This window comes from Hyperolius riggenbachi, chromosome 1 (genome assembly GCF_040937935.1).
Source record: "Hyperolius riggenbachi isolate aHypRig1 chromosome 1, aHypRig1.pri, whole genome shotgun sequence".
NCBI classification, from domain to species: domain Eukaryota; kingdom Metazoa; phylum Chordata; class Amphibia; order Anura; family Hyperoliidae; genus Hyperolius; species Hyperolius riggenbachi.
The window spans coordinates 185201716-185228267 of NC_090646.1; the positions used below are offsets into that span (position 1 = coordinate 185201716).

The following is a 26552-nucleotide window of genomic DNA, read 5'->3' on the forward strand; positions in this document are numbered from 1 at the left end:
CGTTTTTACATTGGTTTTCACTACCCTTGCGTGTATCCGGGGTCTGTGAAAATCCGGACCCTCCGTTCAGTTTTTAAAAGCGGATCCCCCGGGCTGCTTACGGATCAGTTTTTGAAGTGGTGAAGATGGCCGCTATTTTTATCCGTTTGTATCCGTGGCTCCGGTTTTGGTCCGGGCCCCAAAATGGAGCCACAGATACGTTTTTAAATCAAATGTGAACCGAGCCTTAGTCCTCTAAAATTCACTGTACAAGAACAGTGTGCACGCAATATGTTTTTGTGAAGCTATTGCATTATAGGGTCGGATTTGTACTTTCTACCATTTAAGTCCATCACCAGCTGCCTCCTGACATGCAGCAAAACCCCTGCCACATGCACACACTTTTATTGTTCCAAGTAATCAATATATTCAGACATTCAGATATACTGCGCCAACCGCGCAAACAGTCAGATATCAGCAACTGATAGTGGTTTCGCACATAGATAAGATTCCAGGATAGAATCAGAATCAGAATTTGTTTATTTCGCCAAGCACAGTTGGGGCCATGCCTGGAATTGGATTTGGCACATTGATAGGCACAGAAAGAGCAATACAACAGACAAGAGTAATACAACAACAAAAAAAACAAGACTAGAACAGGAGTAATACAACAGAAATGGAGTACTACAACATTTGAAGTAGAGCATTGCAGGTCTGGCAGGTGCAGCAGCGTGAGACAGAAGATAAATTCTAGTACGACCTAAAGCATGGCAGTAAACAGAGCGGACACAGCCGAAATTAGATATTAGTCTGCAGGTGGCTGCAGGGGGGATTGGTCGAATGGGCAGAGTTCAAGAGTCTGACGGCCATGGGGAAAAAAGTTTTCGTACGCCTAGTAGTCTTAGCTGGATGGACCGGAACCTCCGGCCCAGTTTGAGTCGACTGAAAAGACTGTGACCAGGGTGAGAGGGGTCGCCCACAATTTTCATTGCTCTATTATGCAGTCTAGTGCTGTAGATGAGATCCAGAGGGGGAAGAGGTTTTCCAATCTTCTCTGCTGAGCTGACAACCCTCTGGAGTTTATATCTGTCGCTGGCGGAGCAGCTAGCGAACCAGACCAGGATGGATGAGCAGAGGACTGACTATTGTGGCAGAGTAGAAGGACCTCAGGAATTCTTGGGCCATACCAAACTTCTTTAGTTGGCAAAGAAAGAAGAGTCTTTGCTGTGCCTTCTTCTGATAAAATACAGTCTATAAAGTCTATAAAGATACCAGTGCGCACTCCACAGTGATCATTATCTGAAAATAAAGCACAAAGCTCCCTTAGCGTAATACTGTAACTGATAAAAGGTCAGCAGCACACAGTGACAATAGCATCAGAATCCTCAATCAATCAGACAAGGGGCTCACCGGATAGATGCCACCTCATACACCAGCTGGATCTAGCGCTTAGGCTGTCATCCAGCCAGTAAGGATAACCCAGGAACGATTCCACCGATAAGTTTATTCCAGCAAGCATCCATAAGGATCCATAAAAAATAAGTTGCACAGCACGTTAGATCTCCGGGGCACTAAGTTTAAACAACTTTTCCAGGAGCATGCAAAGTACACGAGCGCTCTATTCCTCAAGTGTAATGATGTCAACGCGCACTGGCTCTGCCCCAATCATTATATTTAAAGATGCTGATTTAGGATGTAGTTTTACTGAACGATCAACCTTTCGATTTGGATTAGATAGTGTTGATGGTGCCAGTTGACTACAAATGATCAATTTGTCAATTGTTTTATCAATCTGTTTTATGCATCGATTCCGTCTGCAAGGATCAGAATTGTTATAATTTTTATTCCATTTATGGGCCAAGTCGATGCTTTCCGACTTTTTCCTCCCAATCACAGTGAATGGATCGGAAGTTTGATAATTTGGTAAAATTGCATTGTTAATGGGCACCTTAAGACCTTGGTGATGCTATTTTTAAATTACGTAGCATACACAATTTGCATACCTCCTTGTCTCCTCTCCTGCCCTGCTGCAGCTCCAGTGCAAGTTTATATTCTTCTTCAAGGAGGTCTCTTTTTCTGTGTCTGTGCCCTGGGGTTTCTCTGACTCCCCAGCCATCGCCGAGCCACATATGATGTGATGTAATGAACACCCCTCCCCCCCTTCAGGTTAAACTTGAAGATCGGCCAGCCGTGATGGTGAGTGAGATCTCAGGTCACAGACAATAAGCTGCCCCTGTTTGCTGCCCCTGCCCCTTCATCCCCTAAGTCCCAGACACTTGTCTGACTGCTGAAGTTCACGTTTGGCTGCTTGACTGCATTAGTGTGCCAGCCCGATGCCTACTACTAGCTTCGTGGTGCACTAGGCCATGGCCTTTGTGGCCTCCGAGCAATCTGGCCATGAATTGCCCTTGTAGAATGATTTGGAGATTGATTAAAGCATTACTTGGGAAATCTTTAATTTGCTTAATTTAAAAACAAATAGGCAAATATATAAGCCAGAGACTTTTTAATATGCAGATTTTATATTACAGAGGGACAGCTGAGAGTTGATGCAAATATTTCTGTTCATCGACCCGGAGAACCATACGGCGTGAGGACAGAAGTCAAGAACATAAATAGTGCTCGTTTTTTGGCAAAAGCCATAGGTAAGGTACAGTGACTTTTTCTTCTTTATAATCAGATGTTTCATTACAGTACCTTGAAGCATGAGTCAAATTATAATAACCACTTCAGGACCCTGCTATTGCAAATCTACACCATGTTTGTGGATATTAGTTTCTGACACAAAGTTAATTTTTGTAGCAGTGGTCCTGCTGTACTTGTGCCCCTGCCACTCAGCCAAGGACGAGCAGCAGGGACAACGGGACCGCTGCTAAGAAAATCTAATTTTTGGCAGGAACTAATGTCAAAAGACACATCATTGTTTTTTTTATTAGCGCTGTGCTAAACAGAACTCGACGTGAAAATAACTGATAACATAAACAATTGTATCTATCCTCCTACTCATAAAAATTACTTTTTTTAGACCTCCCATGGTATTGGTTTTTTTTTAAAAAAAAACTTAAACAATAGATTTCATGTTTTATTGTCTGTGCTCAATGACAGTCTTTCAGGTGTCTTAGAGCTAAAACATAGGAACTATTGACCTTTTTTTTAATCTATCTCATGCATTTAGAAACTGTTCTTTTCTGGGAAAGAGGTTTATGGCTGCAATTCCTTATCAGGTTTACGCTACAGTCTGACAAGTTCCAGGCTGTAGAGAAACTGTCACTTGCATACCTGAATGGTTAACTCTTTCAGGTAGAAAGAGAGGAAAATCTTCACAGCCTAGTTATTTGTATGCTTTGTACTGTATATACACATGTCTATCTCATCATGTCACATGTTACCTCGGAAACTTTAAACACAGATTTTTTTTCAGTGAGAGGCTGTTGGCTACTCTCGGCTTTGCTTAATGATAGTTGTGAGCAGAAGACGAATAGCATCGGTCAGACAATAAAGTAGACAGACCCTTTACTTGCAGCATGACAGATGGAGTTTGGAACAATTGTAGTGTGGTGATTCAGATTACAAAATGCCTTTTTCCAATATGTTCCTTGTAATATACCATTCACATTTCTCCATTTATTTTCAGCTTTTCTTTATCAAAATGCATAGTTTTAATTGCACGATTTCTTGAGTTTAGGCTCACTTTGCACATGCTGCACATGGTTTACATGTAATGCAAGATCTGATATGTTTTGTATGAAACTGTTGTGTTTATGGCCAGCATCAGGCAGACTTCCGGACCTCAAGGCTTATCTTTATGTTTTTTACATAGATTATGAAATTCAAAGGCAAACCAAAATTCTTGATGATGGCGGAACAATTCTTAATGAAACGAGATCCTTTGATTACAAACTTGGGTAAGAAAAAATGCTTTGTGTATTGGAAACCATGACCTAGCTATACCCTTAGCAGCTCAGGCAGCTGATTTATGGTCTAGAGGTCAGGAGAGCCTTAGACCACAAAGAATCTGCAACCTGCACATAGACACAATTTTAACAGGTGACAATGCCCCAATGTTAAAGGAAAAAATATAGATACATTTAGTGAAACAGTCTGTTGGCCACCAGTGTAAAAAGAGTCAGTTTTATTTATGCAGTAGGTCTCTGGTTGCCAATTAAAGATTCTAGGTGTATATTTTTGCTGGACTTGTAAAAGAACAACGTTAGTCCATTTATTTCAGTAATTCAACTTAAAAGGTGAAACTTATATATGAAATAGGAACCCTTTGCAGGTGTTTTGGATTAATTAGCTGATTAGAGTCTAGAATATTGAACACTTTCACAATATTCTAATGGTCTGAGATTTTGATTTTGGGGTTATCATAAGCTGTAAGATATAATCATCAAAATTAAAACAAATAAAGACTTGAAATATCTCGCTTTTCATGTAATGAGTCTATTTCTTATTAGTTTCACCTATTAAGTTGAATTACTGAAATAAATGGACTTTTGAAAGAACAATAGTCTAATTTTTTGAGTTTCACCTTTACAGCTGTGCTCCTGTGTTTCTGAGCAATTTATTTTGCACCATTGGACTCAATTCACTAAGCTTATCTCCTGTCTTATTAAACGTTTCTAGAGTTATTACCATGGTACTATTCAGGAAACATTTTACCTCAGGCAAACCTAAAGTTAACTCTTCTGTATTTAAGTTAACTCTTCAATCCTTAAAATAACTCCAGAATTCTAAAGTTAAAGACAGGCTGTTAATTACTGCTGTGGAAATAACTACAGAGGAGGTAACTTAACTACACAGGGCAAGAAGTAACTTAAGGAATGAAGAGATAAGTTAACTCTCTCACTGAGTGGTGGCAAGTTTTCTCTTGCCTTATTATCTCCAGCATGATCTTAGTGAATTGAGGCCATTGTACCTTAACATTTTTCAAACAATAGAAGAGCAAGAGAAGAAAAAGAGAGAAGGAAAATTTAAGAGAACTGTGAGAAGAAAGTCCCTCGAAGGAAAGTAGAGTAATACAAAAATAAGATCGTACGAGATCAAGATAAGATTTGAAATGAAAAGAGAAAGATAAAAAAATAAAGATAGAACTATCTAGTATGCATTGTCTAACAGGTATTAATCCGTGAGTCATTTTATAGACTGTAAACTGAGTATCGGACTTTGTCAGACTCAAATGACAGCCACCAGCCTATCCCATAGTTGTTTAACCACAGCCACCGCTCTGTCTCCTCCCGACTCTACTTCAAAGCCCAACTCCAAATTTAAAAAAAAGTTAGCAGTGTACACTCCACTTAGGTGGATTTACGCTATTCCATCCAGTCTCCCCCCCAAAAATAGTGCAGGTCATATTCAGTTTAATTAAGATGCAGTATTGTAGCTTGTAATTTTTCCATTCTATGCCATTGATTTATTGTTAAAGTTGGATTATGGATTTAAGAGTTGAAGGTGTTGACTTTAGAAGTCGCAAAAAAAATGTCTTTATCATAAGAATTCTGTAACACATTGTGTGTCCCCATATTTAAATTTGAAACCTATATTTTATATAACCCCAGAGAAACAGAAAAGAACATGTACCTTTATTTTTTGTGTAAAAACTCAACCATGATATATAGGATAAGTCTGCTTTATTTAACACTATAAGCGTTGAGGTTATAGCATTTACGTGGCCTGGGGTATTTCTGGGATGTCCAAGCTTTATGCTACACTGACTACTAGTTTCTTTTCTCGGAGCTTAAACATTCTTCAAAAAAGCATGTGAAAGAGATGCCTCCAGGCCCTAGAACAAGGCATTCAAATGCAGAAATAGCTTCAGCACTAATCATTGGTATATTTCTTTAATAAATAGAAAATATACTTGCATACTTCAGGTTCATTTAGAATGAGCATACAGGTGGCATCAGAGATTCAGCAGAAAATGATGTAGTTGATGTTTTTGTATAAAAGTAGTTCACCTATGTATTTAGCTTTTCACCAACCAGTTGTGCTATTTTCTTCTTAGTTTATCAAGGCGATTATGCAATTTGCTTTAGCTTATAGACATATTTTTTCTTTAAAGGGTCACCATACCAATGAGAGACAAGGAAGGCAAGCAAGATTACCGGTTAGTACATATTTATATTTTTGGCTCTGTGTTATGATTGGTAAAACTTTACAATCATAGCTGCTATAAGGTAATACAATGTTTTTAAACATAATTAACCAATTTTGGACCGACGCAGTTTAAATCTACGTCGGGCGGGTGGCGCTGCGGTTCTGACCGGACGTAAACTCTATGTCCCATTCACTGCGCGTCCTCGCCGCTCTCGCAGCTTTCTACTCGCCGCAATGTGCTGCCCTGCCGCCTCTATGACGTCAGAGCACTGTGAGCCGGGCAGGAGCCGTTTTTCATTTGGCTCCTGGCCCTGTCATTACTATAAGCCAATCTTATTGGCTTACATGGAGTGACAGGGTCAGGAGCCAATGAAAGCGGCTCCTGACCGGCGCACAGCGCTCTGCCGTCATAGAGACAGCAGAGAGAGCAGCCTGTGGTGGGGACAGAGCGGTGTGACCGTCGGGAGCGACGGATTATTGCGGCGATTTGTCGGTATCCGCGTTTTAGCGTACCAGCAGCCTCTGGTCCTTAAGGGGGCAGAGGCTGCTAGTACCGAAGTGGTTAAAGATTAAGAATTATGGAAGTCTGTACACACATACAGGACTTGTTTATAATTGCAAAATTTCCTAGTGTATTATTACACCCCAATGCTGGTTGTTTAGGGAAAACATGAATAAATGGCAAATGTGTTTTTGGGCTGGTTATTTTGGGCTCCTTCTGTTAGAATATCAGTATTTTGTGCTTACTGATGCTCTATTACTGGCTTTGTGATGGTTCTTTTTCCAGGGTTTTTAGGCACTTGGCTACCTTAAGTAGCGGAATGTGGAGGCTGACGTATTTATTTACTTTTAAACAATATAAGTTGCCTGGCTCTTGCCTTTGTACATATATTAGGCCTGAACGATTTATCGTTTTTGTATCGAAATCGCGATCACGGAAGTGATGATTCTGTGATCGCTAAAGTGTCGTTTTTTGCCGATATTTGCTGACCTGCGCCCTCCTGCTGTACAGTAGCAGCAGCGCAGCATGTACAAATGTCTGTGTACAAATGGCGGCAGCTCTCGCTCCCCGAGGCAGCTCAGTATCTCTATACTTCTGCCTAGTTAGTGCCACCTTCTTCTCCTCCTCCTCCTGTCGTCAGCAGACCCAGCGGCAGGCTCTTGCTCTCTGTAATCTTCCTAGCTGCATCGTCAGCTGGGAGGGGGCGGCAGACTCCGCCCACAGTCTCTCGCTCACTTCCTCTGTGTAGCTCTTAGGCACTCATTTGCTCCACTGATTGTTAAATGCTGCACAGAGGGGTGCAGACCACAGTGAGACAAAAGCTAGTGTCTGGTCTGAGTTTTCCTCTGCATTACAAAGCAGCTCAGTGGCTAGCAGGGAGCAGAGAAGGAATTCCCTCCCTCCTCCCCCCTTCCAGAAGTTGTCAGGAAGTACAGGAGAGAGCACATTATTATATTTTATTTTATTTATTGTATTTATAAAGCGCCAACATATTACGCAGCGCTGAACATTAATTTAGGTTACAGACAATATTTAGGGGTGACATACAGCAATATGACAATACAGGAATAATAGAAAACCAGATCACACGGCACAGTATGAGTGCCAGGTAATGCTTAGTCATTGGATTGAGCATGTAGATTAGGCAAGTTAGGTTCACTCAGATGCATAGCATGGGTTCACAGTAATGGAGGTGCATGATCAGGTAGGACACAAAAGGAGGAGGACCCTGCCCAAAGGCTTACAATCTAGAGGGAGAGGTAAGGACACGAACGGTAGGGGACCAGAGTTCAGCTGTAGGTTTAGAGCACTTGTGAGGGGTAGTAGGCCAGAATGAAAAGGTGAGTTTTGAGGGCTTTCTTGAAGATGTTGAAGGAGGGGGCTGCCCTAATGGGTGGAGGTAGGGAGTTCCATAGTGTTGGAGCAGCTCTTGAGAAGTCCTGGAGGCGTGCATGGGACTGGGTGATGCGGGGGGCGGTTAGGCGAAGTTCATTGGAAGAGCGGAGTGAGCGGCTAGGTGTGTACCTCTGAGTAAGATCGGAAATGTAGGTTGGACAAGTTTTGTGGACAGATTTGTAGGTCAGACACAGTATCTTGAATTTGATTCTGGACTGGATAGGAAGCCAGTGGAGGGATTCTAGGAGGGGATCTGCCGTGGTGGAGCGATTGGAACAGTGGATAATTCTGGCTGCCGCATTCATGATGGACTGCAGTGGGGCTGTTCGGGTCATAGGGAGACCAGACAGCAGGGCATTGCAGTAGTCAAGGCGGGAAATTATGAGGGCATGGATGAGGAGTTTGGTGTTGGCAGAGGTCAGGAAAGGGCAAATCTTACAGATGTTACGAAGGTGGAAGTTGCAGGACTTTGTGAGGTTTTGGATGTGGGAAGTGAAGGAGAGTGCGGAGTCCAGGGTGACACCCAGACAACGGGCTTGAGAGGTAGGGTGAATGGTAGTGTGGTTAACAGTGACATGCACATCTGGGAGGTTCGTGGATGGCCGGGGTGGGAAGATCATAAATTCCGTTTTGTCTAGATTTAGTTTCAGGAACCTAGCGGACATCCAGGAGATGGCTGATAGGCAGGAGGAGACCTTGTCCATGGTAGTGGTGGATATGTCAGGGGTGTGGAGGTAGATCTGGGTGTCATCTGCATACAGATGATAGTTAAAACCCATGGAGGAGATAACCTTGCCAATGGAGGATCTGTATAGCGTGAACAGTAGGGGGCCCAGGACCGAACCTTGGGGGACTCCCACCGAGAGGTGGTTGGGGGTGGACGAGGACTCATTGAAGGCGGTCGTGAAGGAGCGGTTGGAGAGGTAGGATGAAAGCCAGGACAGGGCGAGATCGTGAATGCCCAAGGACTGGAGGGACTGGAGGAGTAGGGGATGATCTACTGTGTCAAAAGCTGCTGAAAGGTCAAGGAGGAGGAGAATGGAGTATTTACCTTCAGCTTTAGCTAAGGCAAGGTCATTGACCACTTTGGTGAGAGCAGTTTCGGTTGAGTGGGCAGGCATGGATCTATCTGCACAGCGTGGGGGAGATGCAGTAGGCAAGACTGAAGTACGTGACTGTTTGTATCTATCAGTCAGTGTGTGTGGATAAGTATGTGAGTGTGCATTTCAGTGTGTGCTGCAGGATGTGTGTATCAGTGAGTGCTGCAAGATGAAGCGTGTGCATCAGTGAGTGTAGATAAGTGTGTATCAGTGAGTACTCTGATACACTGCTTACCTTTACCCTACCTACCCTATTCCTAATATGAATTGTCCCCACCGCCTCTGTGACATGACTCATACTCCCCCATAATAAGTGCCGCATTGGGAAACAAGGGATAGGCGACATGATAATCTCCCCGCCGCCCCTCGTTGACTCTCGCCTTGGTCTGATTGGTCTAAAGCTTGATTTGAATAAAATCGTGAATCGAATCGAAATCGCAATTACTGACAGAAATCTGCAAATTCAATATCTTCCTAAAATCGTTCAGGCCTAATACACACACACACACACACACACACACACACACACACACACACACACACACACACACACACACACACACACACACACACACGTACACACACACACACACACGTACACACACACACACACGTACACACACACACACACGTACACACACACACACGTACACACACACGTACACACACACACGTACACACACACACACGTATACACACACGTACACACACACACACACGTACACACACACACACACACGTACACGTACACGTACACACACACACGTACACGTACACTCACACACGTACACGTACACACACACACACGTACACACACGTACACACACACACACACACGTACACACACGTACACACACACACACACACACACACACACGTACACACACACACGTACACACACACACGTACACACACACGTACACGTACACACATATGTACACACACATGTACACACATATGTACGTACACACATATGTACACACACACATACACATATGTACACACACACATATGTACACACACGCACACTGCACAAACCTAGATCGCTTTAAACCGGTATAAAACCTTGACTTAATATTCAATAAAAACATGTTTTCCTACTTTTTATATGCCATACGGTTATCATATTTGCTTTTGTGCATAAGTATTATTCATTTCGAAATTACTAGTTTCCAAAGTACTCTTTTTTTGCTCTGAGAGCTGACTTTTCATTTTATTCGTAACTGCTTTGTTCATCTTCTAATGCAAGCAGAAATGCTTTCTGATTGTCGGTCTGTGTTCAGGAGAGTCTGCAGTGTCAGAGAAGTATTTACATTCCTCACTTGATACAATTAAGTAAACACAAGATAACATTTTATCTCCAGTTCAGTTTGGATGCGTTCAGCTTTCCCTCCAGCTTTCCTGGCAGGGAGCTTCGAAGTCCTGTGTTTAACCCTTTGAATGCTGTTCCAGTAAAAAAAAAATGGTGGTAGTATATAATATGCTGTAAATAATGTATTAGAGCAAAGAAGAAATGCCCAGCATTTCATTCTGCTTTAATACAGTTTGTTGGCCGTGAATGGTGCTCTTTTGGTTGTATACAATGTATATATTTTCTTTATATTCATTTTTTTGCTTTAGGTTCATGCCAGAACCAAACCTTCCCCCACTGATTCTTTACGATAACAAGACATTACCAAATAATGTGGATGCTGATCAAGTTATAAATATAGACTTAATTAAAGAAAGGTTGCCAGAGCTTCCCAGTGTCATCAGGGAGAGGCTTGTCGAGCAATACGGAATATTGCCTGAGCACAGTTTTATTCTAGTGGTAAGTCTTTTTTTTGTGTGTGTGATGTTGCAAGTTTATAACTGTGGGTATTAGGCTACCATTCACATGTATAGTTCACACAACCAGAAACCGGTTTAAATTGACTGTACATTGAACTCTTGGTGAAGCCACTCTGTGTCTTTTCATTACCCATTTGAACAACATATTTATTTTCTACCTTTTGAAATGGTCATTATGTTTTTATGGTAAAAAGAAAATCGACCATGAATGCAAACTTACAAACTTAAGAATGAAAACGCAGATTCCAATACAAGTTGAGTTGACTAATATATTTAAAGTATATAGAGGCAAAATGTTGGACAGAATACCTTTTCCAGTATGCTTGCTAGTGCCACTATAGCTAGCTAGCTTGAAGCAGGTTATTTCGGTGCTCAGCGCCGAAGCTGGGCGCTGTCATAGCACTAGTGCTAAGCTGCACACCCTGTGCAAGGGCAATTCGGGAATCGCCAGACCCTGAATTACACCTCCCTTCGAGTTGCTACAACTCGGAGGGGGAATAGTATTTAGTGCTGCCGGGGATCTAAACGGGAGCAGGGTGAGCTGTCATCCGGCTCACCCTGCGCCCAGCTCACCGGTGGCGCCACAATATGTATGCAGCTAGCTTCCTTCTTTGTGTATGTTTAGCAGGTAGTTGGGCTAATCAGAAGTGACCATGAGACTCCCAAAGTAGGAAAAATGACAGATTAAATTTCCCAGCATTACAGTAGAGCATATGTGGCTGAAGCTGGGTAACAGATGCAGTGACAAGGATGGAGTGTGGAAAAAAACCCTTTGCAATGTCTGCTAAGTCCTGGCCTGATGACTTTATCATGATGCCAACAGCCTGGTCTTGAGAACCAATACATTTTTTATAATAATACAGAACAAGGAAAAAAATAGTAAGCATTGCAGAAACATATAACCGAAAACAGGTGTGAAAATTAGCTGGCCACAGATTGAAATGGAAAGATAATTTGTACAATACCATACCAATCTATGTTTATTTTCCAAGAAAAAAGTGGAATATCCTTTTAAGGAATTCATATTTGACCATTGTTAGCCCATTGAATGCTGGGCTGATGAGTAGTTACGTTAGCAGCATTTTAACATTTAATTTTTTTTTTTCAATTAATTCATAACATAGAATTCCTTTATAAACATTAACATAGTCATACTTGAGTATAAATTCCTGCTGTCTTTTTACTTTTATTCCTAGTAGATATTACTGGACTTTCTAGTGCTTTAGCTAGTGTAATGGCCCACGCAAGTACGTACGTTGCCAGTTGCTATAACAACCTATTGTCAGTTATTGTTTAAAGAGTAGATTCAGAAACTGTTGAGGCGTACTATCAAGGTCCAGAAGAGGTGCTTTTCACAACGCACATATCTGATGCGATGCTGTCTGGAAACAGCTTAGTTATGCAGACAGCATTTATTTGTCTTTGACAGAACTAATTAAATTTATTTTGTCATTGTTTTCTATCCCTTGAGATCTTTGTGAACAGCCACATGTAATATTGATACTGCATTCATAACGTGATTTGAATTTGTACTTTTAGAAGAAATACGATTTTTTTTTTTTTTTTATAGAATTGTCTGTACGCTGCATTAGAGGTTTAATGTGAGAACAGGTTCACATCCATTGCACAATCTTTAATACATCACCCCCCTATCTCCTCGATTTGACAGTAACTAGAGCAAGGTAGAAGTAGTTGGCAGCCATGTTTGCAGCAAGCTCACTTGATACCAATCAAATCTCCTTTGAACCAAAATTGAGGCTTCAGTGTGGTGCATTGATTTCTACTGTCTGAACAGTATAATTTTTGGACTAAAGGGCAATTTGGAAAATGCAGTAACAAACAGACATTTATCAGACCTTAATTTAATTCATATAAGTAAAGAAAAAAACTCCCACAAAAGCATGTATTGTTGTCCCTTTGGACCTGATGCACAATACGTCAGTAAAATGTTCCGTGCACAGGTAGCACACGGCAATATTGTCAGTACTAATGCCAGCAGAGTGAGGCATGTTGCATTATTAGTGTCACCCTCGGTACATGAGTAACACAATCATTGCTATAGTAAACCACATTATGTTACTTGCTTAACCACTTCCGTAACAGCAGTCTCTGCCCCCTTAAGGATCAGAGACTACTGATACAGTAAAACGCCGCCTCCTGACGAATCGCCACACATACCCACCACTCTCGTTCGTCACAGCGCTGCCCCATCGCCGCAAGCTACTCTCTCTGCCGGCTCTATGACGGCAGAGTGCTGACAGATGGTCAGGAGCTGCTTTTGTTGGCTCCTGATGCTCTATCAATGGGAGCCAATGTGATTGGCTCTCCGTGATCATGCGGTCAGGAGCCTTTGAAAGCAGCTCCTGACCTGCTTACAGAGCTCCGCCATCTTATAGATGGCAGAGCGAGCAAATCGCGGCAGGTGCAGAGCGATGAGATCGGCAGTAACGGCGGGGACGTGCGATTGATTGCGACATTGAATCTACTTCCAGTCAGAGCCGCAGCACCACCTGTTGGATATAGATTTGCACTGCGTCGGTCCAGAACCAGTTAACATGCATTACCAAAGCAACACTCATGCTATCCATGTACCGTGCGTCGCTCTAATTGCACAATGGGCATTACTCTGTTGGCATTAGTACCTGTAATAATGCCGTGTGCTACCTAGTTTGTGCATCAGGCCCTTTGACTGTTAGACTCTCCTCCTATTTTAATATCAGGAATTAGTACTGAACTATTTTTAAATAAATAATCTTTCATCCTTTTGATTCTGACAACAACTAATCAGTCAGCTTCTGCTCTTGGAGGTCATTTTTCTGCCCCTTTTTCTTGGATGTATATATTCACCAGTTGTCATAGATAATGCAGTTTCCTTCACAACACTGATGCCCAACTTAGCCAACATGTGCCGTTAGCACCTGTTCAGTGAAGAAAGTAATACTTGAAGTCAAATTACAGTTTGCTGAGAAAAAGTAAGTAATCTCTTCTTCAGCTCAGTATATTACATAGATTTTGGAAAGCATTTTTTTCAGCTTGTTTACATGTAGACAATGGTACAGTGCTTGCAAATCCTTTTGAATTTTCAATATTTCTGCTTAAAATATGGGCTAAAGTTCAAAAACAGCACAGTGTGAGCCAAATTAAAGACACTCCCAAAACATTGTTTATTCATTCATTGAGGAAAACCATGCAACATTACAAATATGCTATTTTGAAAACTAGGAGGGATTGGTAATTAAGTTACACTTTAAAGGTGCAGTTGATGCTGAGCAGTAAATGTAGAAGCAGGAAATTTACCGCATGGCGCACTTGAGCTCTGCCATACCCCGCAATGAATTATCATTGGAGGGGACAAAGTGCAGGCACACTGAATTTGGGTACAATGCACCTGAACTCCAAATAGCAGTGGAAAAAGCAGTAGTGGTACTATGTAGACAAGCTCTAAATTGTGGTGAAGGTCTGTAAGCAGTAGCCAAACCACAGATATTGACAGAGAGATTTAGTTAGCATACACATGGAGTTTGGCGGAGGCAGGAGGTGTAAGTATCTGGGCACACCGGTTCGCCTATTATGTAGCCAAACCCCACGTTGGATCTAATATAGTATTAGGCATGAGTAGGAAACTTTAATGTTTAGGTAGTGGTGTTAGTGTTAGGTGCAGGTAGTGGAGGGTTAGTGTGAAAGATAGGTTAGGGAAGGCGATAGCAGAATATCAGTAACATTAGAGTTAAAAATCTGTGAGTGTGACAGACAGGGCTGAAAAGAGATCCCAGTGGCACTGACAGGTGAGATTCACTGCTGCAAGCACTTTCTGCTCTCTATGGGATGGGATTTTGGCTACATCTGGCTATCTATGCAAGCGTGCTCTGCTCTGCATATGAGGTGGAGGCTGTACTATGGGTACATCAGCTGTCTATGCAATCACGCTTAACTATGAATACTGTACTGGTTAAGGGCACCACCTTAGACATGGGAGACCAGGGTTTGAATCCTGGCCTGGGTCAGTACCTATTAAGGATGGAGTTCAAGGCAAGACTCCCTAACACTGCAGGGTGGCCTCTTGAGCTTGTCCCAGTGGCTGCAGCTCTTGAGCACTTTGAGTCCAACAGGAGAAAAGCGCTATACAAGTGTCCGGATTATTATTTTTGTTATTATTAACTGTGCATATGGGCAGGCAAGGGATGGGCAAGGTGGCTAAATTCAGTGCGGAGGCCGGGATTTGGGCAACACCTTAGGCTGTAATGTGAATTCCACCTATGGCGGTGCTCAGTGGCTAATTTGGGCACCAGCTATAGCCGGAGTTAAAAATGGTGTCATCACAAATTACGTGGGGAAATTAATGGTTAGGTAGTCAGTAGGGGACAAGTTTTGACAGGTAGTATGAGTATAGCTAGAGCAGTCTTTTGGCTTCACCCAGCGCCAAAATTTACCTACAACATTTTTGTATGGGGGGGGGGGGGGGGGGTCGGGGGACACAGACTTGTGTTTGGCAACACACCAGTTCACTTGAGTAAAAGCTGAAAAACTCTGCTTATTGTTATTCTTTAAGTATATGTGGTAGCTGACACTCTAAATTCAGCAACGGTGGATAGATCATTTTTGAGCATTTTGTTGCCCTAATCAAGTCTGTCACCCTTCTATATCAAATCTTTGAACACACTATACTAATACAGTACTTGCATGTTATAACCATTGGTGTAGAGAGGATTAAACAAAGGTTAGATATCAGAAGCTGCAAAAAGTAGACTTTTTGTGTTCCCTGGAAATCAACTTAAATCCAGGTATTAGAACACAAGTTTAAATTCTCTGTCACTGTTTGTCAGTGCAAGCTGTCCTTCCCCTTGGAGTTTATCATGGTTGCTCAGTGTCTCACAGTTATTGAACTATTAGTCATTTCCTCCTTGCATTTTCTTCACCTTAATGTGTTCAGAAAGACAATTCCCTCACCAATCTAGAGGAAAAGGAAATGGAAAGCATTTGTCAGTTTATTCACACACCTAATATAATTTTCCTCAAGGATGCGATATTCTATTAATCCCTCAGCACAGGCTGTTCCCAGTACACCAGTGTAACGTGATAAAGATGATGTAAAGTGCTGTGAAGAAGTTTACATTCAAGCCCACGGTTGACATAGTTTTAGTTTTGTGCCATTGTCAGTCTTGTACAGTGTATTTTTTTGACTAAAATAGATTCTCCTCCGTAGTGGCATGCCTGTGATCTTCTAAATTGGTTTTCGGTTTGTTGTTATCAATCTGCTGGACTCCTGGCAGACACTCTAAAATATGTTAACTTAGCAAAGAAAAACTGACAGACGGGGCAGTACAAAGGTCACCTTCTAAATGATATTCATTTTTCCTTTTTTGTGTCTTTTTCTCTTTTTCATTTTGCTTTTGCCTATAAATGCAGTTCAAGTATCGGACGGTCATGTAATTTTCGCCGCTCCCCGCCGCCGCATTCACCGGATTTTTGAATAATTGTAGCCGTCCGTGCTCCTGAAAAGATGGCCGCGTCTTAGAACTTATTCCGGGGCATTGTGCGTCACAAGAACTCATTCACTTTTGGCTGAAACTGTGCACGAGAGGACTCCAGCACTGAGCATGCTCAGTTTGTCCCTGCGTACACTTTCATGCTGCTCATTCACACACGGTGGCGGCTCAAGTAACAGCAGCACTGACAGACCTCAAAATAGATTGGGCAAGTAAAAATTAATAATCATTAGTTAAAGCCTAGTAAACTTCAAAACACACACACACACACACACACACACACACACACACACACACACACACACACACACACACACACACACACACACGTACACACACACACACACACACACGTACACACACACACACACGTACACGTACACACACACACGTACACACACGTCAGCCAGTTGCTGCCTTCGTCGTTGTTTTTTTCCAGGATCGGACTCCTGGAATGGGAAGGAAGCTTTGGCCTTCCCATTCCACCCAGGTACACACCTGGTTTTCTGTGAGCAGAAGGAAGCTCTACCAAAATTTGCAAGAAGCAGCTCACATGCAGTCTGGGTGGAGTTGATGTGGAAGGAGCATGTGTGCTGCTGAACTCCTGACAAGTGTGTTTGGAGACATTGCTGGAGGCCAAACCATACTTTGGACTGTTGGTTTGTATGGCCTTGGCTTAAAGAACTTACGAGGCGAATAAAAAAAAAAAAGTAAAGTACCTGCAGCAAATTTGAATGCACAGAGGACGCCATCTGCGCCCTCCGTGCAGTTCCGCCGGGTCACCGCTGCTTAATCTCCCCCCCGGGTCGGGCTGTCATGCCTCCTGTAAAATGGCCGCCTTAGGTTGCTGTGGCTGCAGTCCACATAGACGTGAGTGTGGCTGTACAGCTCTAGGGCCTCCCTCCCCAGTCCACGCACAGGAGACAGCCTGTAGCGTGGAATGGGGGGAGGCCCTAGAGCTGCGCAGCCGCACTCACGTCTATGCGGACTGCGCAGCCGCGGAAACCTAAGGTGGCCATTTTACAGGAGGCATGACAGCCCGACCCGGGCTGTGGGGGTCGGGAGCCAGGCAGGGGGGGAGATTAAGCAGCGGGGACCTGGCAGAACTGCACGGAGGGCGCGGATGGCGTCCTCCGTGCATTCAAATTTGCTGCAGGTACTTTACTTTTATTTTTTTATTCGCCTCGTAAGTCCTTTAAGAAAATGAATTTATTGTATTTGAATAATCTGGACTTTTACTACTTCTATGGGCTACAAAGCTGAAGTAAGCTTCAATTTTTTTTCCAAGTTATGGTGGAGTAAAGCTGTTTGTTACTGCTGTCTCTGAATCTGTTCTTAAGTTGGAACACTGTGTCATCTCTGTTCCCTGTACCTCTTCTGTGCCCCCCTGTGCCTGTGTCCCCCTGTGGGAGTATGGTGTCCACAGTACAGGTAGTATGGTGTTCCCGTTACAGGTAGTATGTTTTCCACAGTACAGGGAGTACGGTGTTCCCGGTACAGGTATTATGGTGTCCACAGTACAGATAGTATGGTGTCCCAGTACAGGTAGTGTGGTGTCCACAGTACAGGTAGGGTGGTGTCCACAGTACAGGTAGTGTGGTGTCCACAGTACAGGTAGTGTGGTGTCCACAGTACAGGTAGTGTGGTGTCCACAGTACAGGTAGTGTGGTGTCCACAGTACAGGTAGTGTGGTGTCCACAGTACAGGTAGTGTGGTGTCCACAGTACATGCAGTATGGTGTCCACAGTACAGGGTGTACGGTGTCCACAGTACAGGGTGTACGGTGTCCACAGTACAGGGTGTACGGTGTCCACAGTACAGGGTGTACGGTGTCCACAGTACAGGTAGTATGGTGTCCACAGTACAGGGAGTTTAGTGTCCACAGTACAGGGAGTTTAGTGTCCACAGTACAGGGAGTTTAGTGTCCACAGTACAGGGAGTTTAGTGTCCACAGTACAGGGAGTTTAGTGTCCACAGTACAGGGAGTTTAGTGTCCACAGTACAGGGAGTTTAGTGTCCACAGTACAGGGAGTTTAGTATCCACAGTACAGGGAGTTTAGTGTCCACAGTACAGGGAGTTTAGTGTCCACAGTACAGGGAGTTTAGTGTCCACAGTACAGGGAGTTTAGTGTCCACAGTACAGATAGTATGGTGTTCCCAGTACAGCGTGTATGGTGTCCACGGTACAGGTAGTGTGGTGTCCACAGTACAGGGAGTATGGTGCACACAGTACAGGGCGTATGGTGTCCACAGTACAGGGCGTATGGTGTCCACAGTACACGCAGTATGGTGTCCACAGTACACACAGTATGGTGTCCACAGTACAGGGCGTATGGTGTCCACAGTACACGCAGTATGGTGTCCAGAGTACACGCAGTATGGTGTCCAGAGTACACGCAGTATGGTGTCCACAGTACACGCAGTATGGTGTCCACAGTACACGCAGTATGGTGTCCACAGTACACGCAGTATGGTGTCCACAGTACACGCAGTATGGTGTCCACAGTACACGCAGTATGGTGTCCACAGTACACGCAGTATGGTGTCAACAGTGCAGGCAGTATGGTGTCCACAGTACAGGGAGTATGGTGTTACCGGTACAGGTAGTATGGTGTCCCCAATACAGGGTGTATGGGGTCCACAGTACAGGGTGTATGGTGTCCACAGTACAGGGTGTATGGTGTCCACAGTACAGCGAGTTTAGTGTCCACAGTACAGGTATTATGGTATCCACAGTACAGGATGTATAGTGTCCCCAGTACACGTAGTATCGTGTCCACAGTGCAGGTAGTATGGTGTCCACAGTGCAGGTAGTATGGTGTCCACAGTGCAGGTAGTATGGTGTCCACAGTGCAGGTAGTATGGTGTCCACAGTGCAGGGAGTATGATGTCCACAGTGCAGGGAGTATGGTGTCCCCCACTACAGGGTGTATGGTGTCCTCAGTACAGGGTATATGGTGTCCTCAGTACAGGGTGTATGGTGTCCTCAGTACAGGGTATATGGTGTCCACAGTACAGGGTGTATGGTGTCCACAGTACAGGGTGTATGGTGTCCACAGTACAGGGTGTATGGTGTCCACAGTACAGGGTGTATGGTGTCCACGGTACAGGGAATATGGTGTCTACGGTACAGGCAATATGGTGTTCACAGTGCAGGGAGTACGGTAGCCCCACCATACAGCAAGCAGGCATTGTAGAAAGGCTACGTGTAGTCTCCAGTAATCTCTTTTTTCATGTCCTAATAGTACATATAGTAGTCCTAATAGTTTTGTAAATAACATCACTGGTAAGGTCAGGGTTGTGAGGTTTAAATCATTTGTCTTTTAATATAGTATAATCTGTAGATACTAAACTATAATACATTTCCACTTTTAGTTCATTAAAATAAGTCTTGTTCCCTGAAAATCTATATAAAAAATTAAGGGAGTACAGTATGGTATAGTAAATATTGCTAAAATAGTATTCCTACAAAACAAATCAGTTTTTTAGGCACAAAGGAAATTCTTCACCAGTTGGAGACCCATGAACCTAAGTCAGTGGTTGGCCTGGCATAGTGGCACAATATAATTATCATCAGTCTCTTTTAGTGTTAAAGTATAATAATGACTGATTATTTATCACGTCCAAACTGGAAATGTCTTTGGTGCAATAACTCATCAGGATCAGGTCTTGGAACTTTAGCTGTGTTGGCAGGTAAGCTAGTATATCTTGAAATCCAAGAGGCATGTATGCTGCCCTCACACAAGTTGAACCCTTTGGGAACCGGCTGCCTAACCCCCCCCCCCCCCCCCCTTAACCATTTCTGCTGCCCGGACGTGATGCTCACGCCCGGGCGGCTGCTCTGCTGCGGTGCCGCGCTTCGGCACGCGATTGCGGGTGCGCCCCCGTGCTGTCCCCCGGTAGCCCTGTGATCAGTGAACGGGAACATGGAATTTTGTGGCCAAATAGTAAAACTACATCTACATATTTTTTACATTGCAATTTACACATATAATAACATTAAAAATTAACTGATTACTTCCCACACCAAAATATTACCCAAATACAATTAATGGAAAAAAAATTACAATAAAAAAAAATAAGACATAAATAGTTACCTAGGGGTCTGAAATTTTTAAATATGCATTTGAAGGGGGTATACTATGAACATTTTTTCAATTATATGCTTGTAAATAGTGATGGATGCAAAACGGAAAAAATGCACTTTTATTTCCAAATAAAATATTGGCGCCATACATTGTGATAGGGACAACATTTTAAATGGTGTCATAACTGAGAAACGGGCAAATAACTTGCATAGGTTTTAATTATGGTAGCGTGGATTATTTTAAAGCTATAATGGACGAAAACTGAGAAATAATGAATTTTTTTCAATTTTTTTCGTATTAATCCCTTTAAAATGCATTTATAAAAAAATTATTCTTAGCCAAATGCACCACCCAAAGAAAGCCTAATTAGTGGCGGAAAAAAACAAGATATAGATCAATAAATTGTGTTAAGTAGTAATGAAGTTAATAGCGAATGAATGGGAGGTGAAAATTGCTCTGATGCATAAGGTGAAAAATCCCTGCGGGCTGAAATGGTTAAGGACCAGGCCAATTTACACGCGGGGGGGGCACATTTGGGGGGGGGGGGGGGTCAGGCAGCCGGATCCCCACTATAAATGGCTGGGCATGGTGTCCCCTGTGTGGCCCAGTATTGCCAGCAGCCCCCTCCACTCTAGTCAGCATCCTCGCACGCACTGCCGGCAAGTTTCCGGGTCGCGGCTTGATGACATCATCAAGCCGGGACCTGACACTTACGTCACTACCGCCGGGGGAAAGTGAGTGGATCCTCTTCTTCCCCTCAGACCGCTGCTGCTCTGCTGGTGATCACTACGGTCCGTCGGCGATTGTAGTGATCAGGAGCCACTCTCGATGGCTCCTGATCACTGAAGGGAGATGCCAGCTGTCATATGACAGCTTCATCTCCCCTCTCGGGTGCGTATGATCGCATTGGGAACAAAAATGGCAGGTGGCGTAAATCCTATGCCGCATCAGGCTTAGACAGCCACAAGTCCGGTTTAGGATTTACATTACACGGTCCCCAAAAGGTTGTCTTCCAGAATCGGTTGCAGATAATTTATTTGTCTTCTTTGTACATATTTCTGGCAACTTATTTTATTTTATTTTTACCCCTTTGGTGCAGAAAATTTTAATCTCTCGCTGCCCTTCTTTCGGCTTTGTTTGTGCTCCTTCTCAACAACTGCATTTGGTTTTTTAAGATTATTGTTATTTGCCAATGATGACAACATCGTTCTGCATTCCATGCCATCAATACCATAGTGAATCCTCTTGGTACGGTATTTGAGAACTGTGCTATGGTATACTTCGATTGGACCAGTGTGGCATGACCAGATTAGAAACTTAGCCTGCCAAAAGCTTTGGATCCGTAACTATTGTGTACAGTCTCTCATAAGCAGGAGTCCTTTCGTTCAGCCAGACACTTTTTTTCATCTTGTTCTTCAGTTTCCTTGAAAACATGTGTATGTTGATCCATCCATGTTTATTGTGAATATGGTGCAATAAAGAAAGCCATTTCTTCTCTAGTGTGTCAGCGTTGTTCTCACAGTTTTTCACCGACCACTAAACGTGGTTTATTTTATCAATCCATGGTTCTAATGCTTTGAAATCCTTTTTATTTTTTTTATTTTTTTTTTTGCAAGCCTCTCTGATCTTTTTAATAATGTTTTTGGCAAAATGCCAGATGTCAAACTGGTGTGTGATGTTCTTATATTTAGTCTTTATAGTATTTGGAATACCGACGTGTCTGTCAGAGGCAAATATAAAAATGTCAAGTCCTCGATCAACAATCCTGGACATGCATATTTCAAAAGTGTACTTCTCCATTGCGACAGAAGACTTGCATTGAGAGTACTCCAAGTCTAATATCTTGGTAGAGACTAAATCTATTATAGTGTAGACGGAGTACTTCGCGTTATGACCAGGGCTGTCGCATTGACCATCCCCACCTATAGTTAAAGTGTTGTGAGATAGTGATTGTACAGTACTCTCTTTCATTTTGCCAGGCCCGTTGAATTGCAGGAAAGCAATACTTTAATTATGAAATGTACTATGCCAAAAATTGTTAATAATTGTGAAACACTTGTGTACCCAAGACCTGCGCTTAGTATGGATGAGACAAGTAATAAGTTTCTAGCATACTGATGTTTAATCTTTGGTTGTGACTCAAAAATTTTGTAGCGGTGACCATCCTCACATACACCACGGATGACTACTGCTGTTCCCCGCATTTGTCTATTCATTTTTATAAAAAAAATTTAAACAAGACGTTTCCTGACATCTTACTTGTTTCATCAGTTTGTCTAGACGTTCTTCAAAGACAATATATTTCCGCATGTTAACTATTTTTTCTATATAGTCTGTATTTTCTTCAAAAGTTTCATCGTTTATACATCCTTGACTGTAATCCGATGGCAATGTAACGTTCAATGGATCAAAGTCTGGATCACTGTCTTGTCTGGTTATTTTAGTACTAGTCAAATCTTACTCTGAATTTTCACTGAGTAATGCCTGCACATTTTCTTGTTCTACTTCTACATTTTCCAAAATGATATTTTTTTTAATTCTTTCAATTGGAGTTAGATGTACTATTGGAATCATAGTTTCTTCTGATAATGTTGTTGGAAACGTTCGAGTGGCTGAAACAGTAGGATCAGTTGATTTAATGGGTGTCGAGAAAGGGATGCTATATGGATGTTCATTGAGCTGATAGACTACACACACTATATGATTTCCTTCTTGATCTGTATTTTGTGTTTGTGTTGAGGCTTCAGCAGTAGAAGATATTTATTTTGGAATTAAAACACGTTGACATGCATGGCAAATATTGGAGCTTTCCCCTGTATCCTCTGGTTGATCTAGTAGTTTTTGTTTTTTTTCTTTTGAAGGTTAAAACAGCATCCTCATTAATAAAAAATATTATAGTTGTTTTCTTGAAAAATTATTGGCACTGAATTTTCATTCAAAACCTTCTTTTTGGTTAGAGATTTATAACCGTCTGGTGTAAAATGGGCTGAACATAATCTAAATAAATCATTATCTTTGGCTTCTAATATTTTGGAAGCAAGTAAAATTCTGGCCTGTACTTTCCAGCCATCTTCTTATCTGTTCAAGTGTGGTAGAAAAACTATGAACAATGACCCCTTCCTTCCCTGAAGGTTTATTTTTTCAGGTTTGGACATCCTTCGATAATACAATTTGCATTTTGCTTGATATTTTTTTTTTAATACTGAAAAAGGAATACTATCATTGATAAATATGTTTTCCCCAAAAAATTATAGTATTTCAATAAAGAATAGGAATCTAAACATATTTAATAATCATATAGTACTCTACACAACCCTCAATGCACCCTAATTATTTTTTCCTTGTGTTATTATCTGCCCATTCCGTGTCCTCCTCTGTTCCCCGTGTTATACTTTGCCCTGTGTTTTCTTCTGTCCCCTTGTATCCTTCTGTCCCTAAGTGTCTCTTTTTTACCCCTGTGACTCATTTAGCACCATGTGTCATCATGTCCATGTGTCCACCAGTGTCTCTTTTGTCACCCTGTGTCCGGCCCGCAATAAGTGACATACTTACCATGGCAGATGTTGAGTCTCTTGACAAGTTGCCGAGCAGAGCAGATGAAAGGATTTCATTCTTGTGCCCACGGTGGCTCCAGCTTATCTGGACGTGCTTGGAAAACAAGTGGACAATCAGGTGGTGCTGCTGCTGGAGAACCATCTAATCATCACCGCCTGCTGTTCTGACTGGAGCCGATAGTCCCGTTGGTGGGAAAGGGCTACATATTCGTCCAATCACTGCATATGTGTGCCCACTCCTCATTGTCCGCTTGCCATAAAAGCAAGTGTAGGTAAGCTGTAGCCGCCATGGGCACAAAGATGTAATCCCTGCTTTAGCTGTGCTCGGCAGTTTGTCTCAGGACTCCACATATGCCTTTGTAAGTATGTCGCTTGCTGGGGACCAGATACAGCGTGAAAAACGAGATACCGGAGGACACAGGTTGATAAAAGAGACTTCGGAGACACGTGGACAAAAGAGGCAATGGGGGAGATATTGCTCTGGGAAAAGAAGAGGCACGGGGAGACAAGAGAGGCTCCAGGAGAAATGGGGATCACATGGGTCCAGGAGAGGAACATGGGACACAGTGGGAGAAGAGAGACACAGGGGAACAAAAGAGACGCATGGTGATAGACACTGTAGGACAGAAGAGACACAGTGGACAAAAAAATCCACCAATGACAGAAGGACCTTTGGACCATAAGACGCACTAACTTTCCCCTATACTTTAAGGGGATGAAAAAGTGCATCTTATGGTCCGATTAAAAAAAAAAAAAAAGATAATCAAATACATACCATATTTTCCACCTTATAAGTCACTCAACAATATAAGACACGACTCTGAGTAGAGGTCCAAACATCACAGAAAAAATTGTATATACTAAATCTGGTGCATCCATGTTCCAGAAGCGTCTTATAGTTGTTCTTTGCACCCTTGGTGTCGTCCTGTGTCCCATTCTATCCCAGTGTGTCCCCTTCTGTCCCCAGTATGTCACCTGATTTCCCTTTGTGCCTGCTTCCTCCCTGTGTCCGTCCGCTCCCTCCCCCTTGGTTTTTCCTCCTGTGTCTCCTGGTCCATCCTGTGTAATTAGCAGTGTATCGGCAGTGTGTTTCATCTAAACCATTGGTCACGCAAGGATTTCAGACCTCTCCTGTCATGCAAGGCTTACCGTAGGCATTGCTTCTGCTGATGACACAAACAGCTGAAGTCAACACAAGAGGAGCAGCAACGGAGATAAGTGTTCTGCGATTCCTGCGGTAGCCATGGGTTAGGTTAGACACGCTACTTCTACAGTGGTAATTATACACTGAGGGGGCAGAAGACACGGGGGATGGCACAGAAATACCGAGGGGGGGGGGGGAGAGACAAACACCATAGGGGGCCATGAAACCAGTAAGGGAGGATTTAGCCTCACTTTTTCCTCACTGCCATTAACGCCCCATGTGATGTCTTCAAATGGGAAGTGGAATGTATCTGTAGCTCCACCTCCTGCACCACTTGGTCCCGTGCAAGTTAATAGTGCCTGTAAGCTGGGCAGGTGCTGACCGTTACCCACTGTGATAGCATTCACACGGTGCTATAGCAAGAACGACATTGCTCAGTCATCCACTAACATTTGCAGGCCCAACTATTCACACTTGGTTAGGCAACAGCATCACCATCAGCCAGCCCAGCATCACTGACAGCCAAACCAGAACAGCATCAACACCAGGCCGGCCAAGCAAAACATAGGCCAACATAGAAGTAAACTCAATCTTCATTATGCCTAATATTGTGAAATTCTGTCAATTTATGATATTTCTGTATTGGGAACACACCTGCCGCACTGAGAATGTCAATATATGTGGTGAACACAACTTTTAACAAAGACATATAGTAAGGCAGCATTTTTTTCACAAGTTAGCGGAAATTGATTTTTATTGTTTTTTTCACAAAGTGTCATTTTCCACTAACTTGTGACAAAAAATAAAATCTTCTATGAATTCCCCATACACCTAATTGAATACCTTGGGGTGTCTTCTTTCTAAAATGGGGTCACTTGTGGGGTTCCTATAATGCCCTGGCATTTTAGGGGCCCTAAACCGTGAGGAGTAGTCTAGAAACCAAATGCCTCAAAATGACCTGTGAAATTCTAAAGGTACTCATAGGACGTTGGGCCTCTTAGCGCACCTAGGTTGCAAAAAAGTGTCACACATGTGGTATTGCCGTACTCAGGAGAAGTAGTATAATGTGTTTTGGGGTGTATTTTTACACATACCCATGCTGGGTGGGAGAAATATCTCTGTAAATTAAAATGTTTTGATTTTTTTTACACACAATTGTCCCTTTACAGAGATATTTCTCCCACCCAGCATGGGAAAGTGTAAAAATACACCCCAAAACACATTATACTACTTCTCCTGAGTACGGCGATATCACATGTGTGACACTTTTTTGCAGCCTAGGTGCGCTAAGGGGCCCAACGTCCTATTCACAGGTCATTTTGAGGCATTTGGTTTCTAGACTACCCCTCACGGTTTAGGGCCCCTAAAATGCCAGGGC

General features: G+C 42.8%; 1 protein-coding gene across 1 annotated transcript in view; it reads left to right on the top strand.

Annotated features, from left to right (window-relative positions):
- LOC137546800 (glutamyl-tRNA(Gln) amidotransferase subunit B, mitochondrial-like) overlaps positions 1-26552 on the top strand; it is a 160184-nt gene that overhangs the window by 88056 nt on the left and 45576 nt on the right. Inside the window, exons 6-9 of the mRNA XM_068269660.1 lie at positions 2511-2624; positions 3800-3884; positions 6041-6085; positions 10693-10882. Coding sequence (XP_068125761.1) covers positions 2511-2624; positions 3800-3884; positions 6041-6085; positions 10693-10882 — 434 coding nt within the window. The remainder of the gene's footprint in view (positions 1-2510; positions 2625-3799; positions 3885-6040; positions 6086-10692; positions 10883-26552) is intronic.